Below are 9,762 nucleotides of genomic sequence, written 5' to 3' on the forward strand. Positions count from 1 at the left end.
GGTGCGTTGTTGTGTTGTCGCGATGTCACATTTCCGACCGGCTCAAATCGAAGGATTGGCTCATAAGCCATGCAACAGAGCGACATGGCGCCGCACGACAACGCGCCGTTTGGAGCGTTTCGCTAGCGACATGACGACAAGGCGATAACGATATAGCTAGGTTGTGTTGTCGCTATCGACAACGCAACGCGCAAAATGTACCAAATCAGCCACCATATCAACGTGCATATGGAATGTTTTACATACCTGTACAACACTAGATATCTTACCTAGTTACCTACCACCTTGCAAACTAAATATTTGTTTGGTTATTAAATATAAAAGTGAATGAAATCATTAAATATTATTCACAAGTAATATACAGTACACACTTTTATTGGTACATTTTGTCTTACAAGTATTTTGGTATGATTATCTCACATTACTGAACAGAACAAAAAAGTCGTTTCATATATTGTCTCCTATCACATGAACCACAAGTTTTAAAATTACATAAATTCAATAGTTATTTATACAACTTCTTATTTCAATGACTCACATATTTATTATGCTGTATACATGTATATGAAAATTATATACCAGGTTCTCCGTGAATAATTATCATACATAAACTTTTATTTTATTAAAATATGCAGACATTGATCAATACACATGAAAACATGTGTGCAGCATTTGCATAGAAGTATTTCTAAACATAACAAAATGCTTCTTGAAATAACGTGTAGACGAGGCAAAACAAACCCCATAAACATACAAAATACTGATTATATTCAATTTTGAACTTTTGAAACTGAAGTTCGCATAACGTTAAGTGAATTAAATCTAGATCTATATGTCTTTTTCGTAGCATGTGTGCACTTCATAGTAGAAATTAGGGGCATGTACATCTCTAGCGCTATGTTCAACATATACCTTCCCGTCAATCATGTCCTTATAACTGTCCAGCATTGGTAAATCTATTAAACTAGGTCTATAATTAACTAAAAAATAAGCTTGAGCATGGATATCTTCCTCTGAATCGTCATTTTGCTTTGTCAATATCACATCTTTTCGGACATACAAATTCGGATGATTTTCAAGTTTATCGAGTCGTTTTAACTGGGCATCATCAACTTCATACAGTTCTCCTTGAACATTCTGAAATAAAGCATATGACAAAGTTTACATTATGTGAACATAACATATCTAAATTTCGGACTATATTTAGATTTCTAAAACTAGATGTTTTAAAAGCGGCACACTTATCCAGTAATAAATACCTTAAAGATACGCTCCAGATCTAGATCTATATGAACGCTTAAATATGGATTAGATCTAAATGTACAATGTAGATCTATAATACAAACATTGAAAGCAAACTTTCATCTAGAATCTACTTACACTATTAATTTATATAGATCTACATGTATAATGAAAAACTTCAGGTTATCCTTTCCAACAAATATACCCTGATGAATAGTTTTTAAAACAATACAATTTAATATATACATGTGTGTACTTACATGCCCTGTTCCTGGTTTGTACAGTAAAAATGGAATGTTATATCTCGACGCTATAACCAGCGGGTATTTTTCTTTGGTGTAAACGGTACCAAGTCGTCTGCACACACCGGATGTTTCATCTTTCATCAGATTATAGTTTGGTTCACCGGTTTTCAATGTCCCGTACACAAATATCAAAAACATGTTGAACTGTTGATCCATTTATATACAGTTATATTTGCTGAATCTGCTGAAGAACTGCAAAAAGCACTAGATGCAATGTCAAATTATTGTCAATTATGGCATTTACAAGTTAATCCTAGTAAAACTAAAATTGTTGTTTTTTGTAAAAGTAAAAGAGGTTTATGTAATATTCCAGCCTTTAGTTTTGAAGGTAATTTGCTAGAAATTGTTGATGATTTTTCATATCTGGGTGTTAAGTTCTCTTATAATGGTAAATTTGCTAAAACAAAGAATCATTTATTAGAACAGGCAAGAAAGGCTATGTTTTCAATTATAGTTAAGGCTAGAAAATTGGATTTACCTATCAGTATGCAAATTCGTTTATTTGATGGCATGGTAGCACCTATATTGTTATATGGTAGCGAAGTGTGAGGAATTGAAAATGTGAATATCATAGATAGATTTCAATTAAAATTTTATAAACTCATATTAAATTTGAAACAAAGTACTCCAAATTGTATGCTTTATGGAGATTTAGGGATATTACCTTTATCTATTCATATAAAAAGTAGAGTTTTGTGCTTTTGGTAGCAAACAAGAATCAATAAGCCATATATTGTATGATATGTCACACTCTTTGTATTGTAGAAATGTGTTGAAACTCCCATGGATGAATAGTGTTTGTAAATTACTAGATTCACTGGGTTTATCAAATTTTTGGATTAATAATGTTGCCGCTTCTCTTCCATTGTTTAAGAAAATTGTTAAAAATAGACTGAAAGATCAATTCATTCAAAATTAGCATAGTGAAATGTCAGAATCAAGTAAATGTCTGAATTATAGAATGTACAAAAGTGAATTCAGATTTGATTTTTTTTTAGATATTTTACCATCTCATTTAGCTTTGGTACTATTGCGCTTTAGATGTATGAACCATAAAATGCCTACTGAGTCTGGTAGATTTTGAAATAAACCAAGAGAATTAAGAATTTGTAATTTATGCAATAATAGCTCACTTGGTGATGAATATCATTATTTATTTAATTGTCAATTCTTTAATACTGATAGAAAAAAATATATTACTAGAGGGTATAGTACTAATGTTAATTCAATCAAGTTTTCTATGTTAATGAATAGCACAGATAGGAGTATATTGTTAAAACTTGCAGTATTCTGTAAAAAAATTATTTCAGCATTTAAGTAACTGATAACTAAGCTTATTTTCATAATGTAACACTTTCATTTTTGATTTATATTTGCCATGTAATACATAGAGGATATTCAAGTTTTTTCTATAAATACATGATTTATTTTCATCGAGTGGTATGAAAATAAATATTTCATGAGTGGCAGTAGCCACGAGTGAAATATGGTAATTTTCATGCCACAAGATGAAAATAAATCATGTATTTATAGAAAAAACTTGAATTTTCTGTTTATTATGTACATTTTCTCTTTTTTGCGATAAAATTTGAAAAACTTTCCCTTAAATTTAGTGTACTGGTAGAATTTAAAAGAAAGTAGTCCGGCAAGACACCAGTGAAAATACGGAAAATATGTTTCACTGCAGTGAAAAATAAATTTTTACAGTGAAAATACGGAAAATGAAAATACGCATTTTATTTCATCAATATTTCTCAATATTTCATTTATAAGTATATAATAAATCAGTATATTTCGTGGATATCTCTTTATGATATGTCATATTATAAGTAAATATTATTGTATATGTGACTGATGCCTCTAAGAGGCCCAGCATTTTCAATAAACTGTTCAAACAAACATAAAATCGGTGTACACACATAAATCACCTCGTTCCGTTTGACTATGTAAACAAACCCAATCACATGTACCCGGATTTGTCCCAGCAGACAAGATAATTTTGCCTTAAACAAATGCACAACATTCTATGATTTCTGAACATAGAATATATCTTATAAAGAGGAAAACTAGCTGTTTGGAAGTTTTAACACTTAAAAAAGAAAGACAATAATGTGTGACGATGTACCTAATAACCGCAAGATTTCTTTCCCTTTTATAAAAGGCTACTGCATACATGTCACGCCCGGCAAACTGTCGCTCCACTTCAAAATTGTGGTGTACGGTAAAACGAGCGAAAGGCATTTCCGATATAGAGCGGAATGCCGATTTAAACGGATAATTGTAAGTATTGTTTGTGTTTTTGTCTTGTAAATCATTTAAGTTGTATTTTTTTCAAAACTCGATCAATTGATTTAGGCTTCCAATGATCTAAGCTGTTACAAAAAGAAAATTATATTAAGCCCGGGAGAACTTTTCCCACTGAACGACAATTTGTTTAATGTCAAACTCCCAACCATGGAAACGCTCTACACTTCGGATTTCTTGAAAAAGTGTTTTAGAAAAATATCGGCCCGTAAAAAGAGCTATTCTTTCGTGCAAAATCAACTACTCTAGGTGGATTTCTTAGATTTGTATTTCGATTTTTTTTTCGAAAGTAGTGGAGCCAAATGGCAAGAGATGGAGCGAGATGTCGGTTGTTGGGCGCAAGGCGATATTTAGTTGGTGTAAAGAGCGTAGTCTACGAATTTTTATAAATAAAACCTTTCAAAGTTAAAATAAACGTACTAAAATGCGAAGCCGGAGAAATATGATAATATATTAATTTATTTCTGCTATAACTAGGTTTATTTATTATCAATAATTTTAGTCCGTACACCGACTGAGCACTGCCTTTTTTATTACGTTCGTTTTGTTCATAGATCTATACTCTGTGAATAAACAAACAAAATTTGACAGATATTTCTTTTTAACTCATTTTTTATTGCCCAAGATTTGTACTGACAATATGCAGTGTTTGATTATAAAAGTAAACAGTTCTATTTACACTTTGAGAGGAAATGGTAAACTAAACAACAATGATAAATAAGAGAGGAAGTATCTTAAAACATAACGGAAACACGTTTATATCCATTTTGTCCCTCTCCCTCTTCCCCTGTGTCCCTATACTTTGTGTGCCTGTTTATCAGTCATTTATCTTTTTTCTTTGTTTTTCTTGTCGGTTTTCATCATTTCTTTTCATGTTTCATTATATAGTTAGTGATTGACCTTTCCGTGCTCCGCCTTGCGCCCTCTCCTGTTTCGTTTGAGAGCCCCCTGGGCTCCTTGCCACCGGTTCTTGTTGCTGGGTCGCATGGAAGTTGCGGTCATTGAACGCCGCCTTTCCTTGTAATCTTGTTTATCATATTTCATATCCTTAGAACGTCTGACACTTTTTCAACCTTTTTTATAGACATCCCCACCTTACAAAAGTCTTTCTATGTCATGAAAACGTGGCTTATTTGTGTTTGATCTGAACATGTATGTTAGAGCTATTAATTACAGAAAGTCATAGTAAAATGAACTCGGTAGTAGTGATCCATTTGATGTGCCCCGTGCATTGGATAATTTTGTCTCTGTTCTGCACCTTGAATATCTATCTTTTCGAAAAACACGTACCTGCTTGGAAACATTTGTTCGCTGTAGAACTGAAAATATTCAATTTGTCGAATTTGCACGGACACACGTTTGTAAATGTACATAACTGTGTCAAAAATCATGATTGACCTTGATTAAGTGGCAACCTGTATTACGCCATGCATATGATTCAATGATCGAGCCTCATCCAAATTTGGAACATAAGTAATCTATACGGCAGCGATAGGTGACACCTTTGCGATTACATTTATTACGCTATAGATGTGAAAGGATATGTATTAGAAAGGTAAGTATATCTCGATCACAACACTTGATTATGTCTATTTTAACTTATATAGCTTTAATATATAACAAATCATAGACTGCGCTCCTCCCTATACTCAAAATTAATATCGCCTTGCGCTCAACATTGAACCTTCCGCTCCATCTCTTGCCCTTTGGCTCCACTACTTTCGAAAAATATTGATTTACAAATTTAAGAAATTCCTCAGGAGTAATTTATGTTGCACGAAGGACAAGTTCTTATCACGGGTTGATATTTTTCTAATACACTTTTTAAAAAAATCCAAAGGGTATGGCATTTTAAAGGTTGGCAAGTTCAATATTCTACAAATCATCCTTCACTTCGTCAGGGAAAAAAGTTCTCCACTGGTTCTTGTGGCTGGGTCATATGGGGATTGCGTTCATTGAACGCCGCCTTTCCTTATTGATCTTGTTTATCATATTTAATATATTCCTTTTTGTAACTGTTTAGATCATTGGAAGCCTAAAACAATCCTACATGGAACTGCATCGAAAAAATACAACTTAAATGAATAACAAGACAAAAACATAGACAATACTTACAATTATCCGTTTAAATCGGCCTTCCGCTCTATCTCGGAAATGCCGTTCGCTCGTTTTACCGTACACCACAATTTTGAAGTGGAGCGACAGTTTGCCAGGCGTGCATGTAGATCTAGGCGATACAATATGTATTGATTGCTTTTGTTAATGTTTCCTAAATTAAAACCTTAAAACACTTTGCTTAGACTAGTATGAAATATATTCATCATATCTTTATTTGCAATCCATATTTATAGACAAATCAACTTTTTTTATAATTAGTGTGTAGTGTAAACACCCAGATCTGAATAACTCAATTTAATAAGTCAACACAATATCAAATTTATAAACGTCAGATATATGTATTTATTTAGTATAAGATATTATTCTATAAAACAATTGCTTAATCAGTGTCTTTAATAATTTCACAATTCTTAAACAAATACGTAAAGCAATAAGAATTAATATCAACTGCGTATCTAGCATAATTTAACCTGAGTGAGTGAGTCTATTTAACATCAAAAACCACACTAGAGAAAGTAATATTTTGCTTACCTTAAATAGTAAAATATTATACGCCTTAAACTTTATTAACCCATAATTCATAACTGCAAATATGCGTTTCCGGACAGCTAACAATTAAATTAACAATTATGTTTACACCCTATCGGTACAATCACCGCTTATGTGATGACATGCCCATCAATTAACTAAATTAGGCATATCTTACTCGTGTGTCCAGTGACAGCTTATTATAATTAATATATCCGCCTATGTTTTGTTGAATAATTACCGTCTAATTACCGTTATCCTACAAGTGAACACAAAGTCACACATCAATTTATTGATAATTTAATAAAAAGACAAGTCACACAAACACGAACATTCAGTGATTTTTTATTGCATACGTTTCGGCTATATGCCTTCATCAGTGCAAAACATAATATTTTTTTATTTTATTGATCATTTTATTACGTTCACTTCAACCATAAACCTTTTGAGTAAGTTAAGTAAGTATGTTAAATATATAAAATGTTAAGTTAAATGTTATGCTGATTAAATTGTTCGTGTCAGAAATATATTATGTAGAGTTACATTACATTCACTTTTCGATTACAATTTTTCAAACTTGGCATGTGTACATGACTGTCATGAATACAATCATTTATTACATTCAATATTTAGAAAATCTTCGGTCATTTGTATCCCCTCAAAAAAGTCAGTATTTTATACCATTTTTTTCCTTTACCGAACTGAAAAGGTACCTGCTACAAAATGCCTTCCACCAGACACGCATTGTGGGTTGGGTAATTCACCTTAATTAAAAGTTCATGTATATTGTGCTTCTCCTAGTTGTCGGTATGGTATAAAGAAGGAAAACAAACAATGAATTTAGCCTACTGTGAAAAAATGTCATCAGCTGTAATATTTAGGTATTTTCTGTTGTATGACAAAAGGAAACAAAAACCCATTTAATCAAAACAAGATTAAATTGATCATAGGTCGGCCGTGTTGAAAACAGAATGTCATCATTTAAATCGTGGTGAATGGTGATACACTAGTTGTATCATGTTTCAGTTAACATTACTTAATGTTATAATATTGCTTATTTTTAAATATCAAATAAGTAAAATACTGGGCTGGTTTATGTAAAAGTCTACAGATTAAAAAAATTTGCTTAAAAAAATAAATAAGAAAAAATAAAATAAAATAAAATTTTGTCAAGTTGTTTGTATGCCTTATAATATTATGCCAGTTTTGACTAATTTTAACACTAGTCACATGAAAATATGCCATACCGTGAATTACCGACGCGAAATTGATGTGGAGTATAAATTATAAAACTAATTTATAATTCTGTGTTGAGACTTCATTTAGTTTGAAATTATTTAAAACAATATATAAACGTACATATAATTATATCTTAAAATAGATATTAACTGTCACTTAATCAAATGGACAATAAATTGGACTTTTATGTACGGTTTCCTGTTTTATATACTGTAGAGTTTAAGATCCTTGAAGATCGTTCAGCACGACATTATTGTTGTGTATACATGTTATGTGGTACTTTTAGTTTCTTATATTTGGCCATTTTCAACTTGGGTGGTTCCAGTATTCCTACTTGAATACTGTATAATCACCCTTAGGATATGTTGCCTGCTTTTTATATTTGTCTTTTGACGTCTTATCTGTGATATGCAGGCTTCATAACCTCAGATCCCCTTTCAAAATTCCATTTTATTTAGTTCCGCCCATTGTTTTCTCGTTTAGGGCAAAAGCATTCTTTTACTTGGGGACCATACGCCGCTTTTCATGGAATGGCACTACTGTGTCACATTGAAGGTTCCATGATAACCGCCGTATGAACACATCTGCGGATGTTTCTAAATTCAAAATTTCACCATTTTCGTGTTAAATGTTGAATTCTGCTTAACGTCATTATAAAATTGTTTAAGAGAATGTCTTTTAACAAGTTTAAATAGATTTAAAACAAAATTCAGGTCTGATTTACCCAAACTGGAAAAAAAACTTTGAAAGACTTCATTTTTGATACTGGTCTCAGAGTTAATTATAGTCTACTAGATAATTATAAATTTTAGATGACGATGTCGCACTATTTATCTGGCACATGAAGTAGCGAATTAAGCAAATAGGTACCTTTGTATTTATTGATGGTGAAAATTGAGTTCGGAGATACAGAGTATAATGAAAAGAGTTTATTACGTTGGAGTACAGACCAGAATGATTTAATGTTATAGTAATTATCAAGTTAATAATAATACCGTTCACATATACGGATTCCAGGTATTTTAATACGCAAAAACGAGAGACATACCAATGTCGTAGCCAGACCTGCTTTTTAACCGAAGTAAATTAGGGGAGTCAGGGTACATGCTCCCCCGGAATTTCCTTTAACCTAAAACGTATCTGGTGCATTTAGGAGCACTCTAGGACAAGATTTTTGTCATTCTGAATCTAATCATCATTATACCATTTTAATAAATTTAACATTTATTTTTTGGAAACAAGCAAGAAAATGTTATGTTCTTTACGGGATTTGAAATACATTTTGTTTCATTTATCTATTATAGCTCAGGTTCACATGTTCGTGAAAAGGCAATTGTTGTGGTTTCAGAAGCAACCCATAACATTAAAATCTCATGTGAGGCAAGTGAGATTTGTTCATGAATATGTATCAAAGCTAGACCTTTTAATCTAGCATCCTTCATAGATGATCGAGTCCATTCTGCTATAACTTTTATTGGACGCTTTTCTTTTACTTTTTCTTTTCAACCTAATTAGTCGCCGGTAGAAACCGGCGACTATATTTGTTACAGTTTAATATTATACCTATGGTAGGAGAAGGCATTAATTTCTGTAAATAAAAGCTTAACAATTACTGAACAATTAAAGACTGCAATTGTTTTTAGTAATCTCAAAAATTCAAACATACAATAATGTTGCTCAATGAAATGAAATATTCATATATTGACATCGTAAAAAGCAACATTACAATTTTTATAAAATGAATTAATGACGTATCCCTATGGATCAGTCATTGAATTTAGGGATGTTTTTCCTTTTTTTCAAAGTGTCAAGCGTTGCTATTTTATGATAAATAAATCATGCATGATATTTGAAATGGCACTTTTAAATTATCTGGTTGTTTGTATGTTATGAGACCTATTCTATTTTTTTTTATCTTATTTATCATAAAAGCTTCTTCCAGAATCACGTGACTACACGTTATATGTTACTGTTATAAAATCTATTAATAGTAACAAATGGCTTATAAGACAGAATTACAGGTAAC

At 31.7% G+C, this 9,762-nt stretch overlaps 1 protein-coding gene across 3 annotated transcripts; it reads right to left on the bottom strand.

Moving 5' to 3' along the window:
* Positions 1-359: 359 nt before the first annotated feature.
* On the bottom strand, positions 360-6,652 carry LOC132726259 (putative gamma-glutamylcyclotransferase CG2811). 3 transcript variants are annotated; one of them, XM_060711540.1, is made up of 3 exons: positions 6,501-6,652; positions 1,503-1,739; positions 360-1,137 (listed from the first exon to the last, which is right to left on the bottom strand). In XM_060711540.1, exons 2-3 carry the CDS (start codon positions 1,701-1,703, stop codon positions 829-831), a joined length of 510 nt encoding a protein of 169 aa, XP_060567523.1. In that variant the 5' UTR covers positions 1,704-1,739; positions 6,501-6,652; the 3' UTR covers positions 360-828. The 3 variants fall into 3 exon arrangements, with proteins under 3 accessions (XP_060567523.1, XP_060567524.1, XP_060567522.1); XM_060711541.1 differs by lacking the exon at positions 6,501-6,652 and adding an exon at positions 6,440-6,477; XM_060711539.1 differs by lacking the exon at positions 6,501-6,652 and having other exon boundaries at positions 1,503-2,930.
* Positions 6,653-9,762: the final 3,110 nt, after the last annotated feature.

The sequence above is a fragment of the Ruditapes philippinarum genome, unplaced genomic scaffold (genome assembly GCF_026571515.1).
Source record: "Ruditapes philippinarum isolate M1 unplaced genomic scaffold, ASM2657151v2 ctg3562_1_1_1_1, whole genome shotgun sequence".
Taxonomy (NCBI): domain Eukaryota; kingdom Metazoa; phylum Mollusca; class Bivalvia; order Venerida; family Veneridae; genus Ruditapes; species Ruditapes philippinarum.

What these genes read in the sequence shown, in the direction of transcription:
- LOC132726259 (XM_060711540.1), bottom strand. Translation starts at nt 1,703, where the DNA reads ATGGATCAACAGTTCAACATGTTTTTGATATTTGTGTACGGGACATTG. An exon ending in ACAAACCAGGAACAGGGCAT is followed by an intron (nt 1,138 to 1,502) that starts GTAAGTACACAC and finishes GCTTTATTTCAG; the next exon opens with AATGTTCAAGGAGAACTGTA.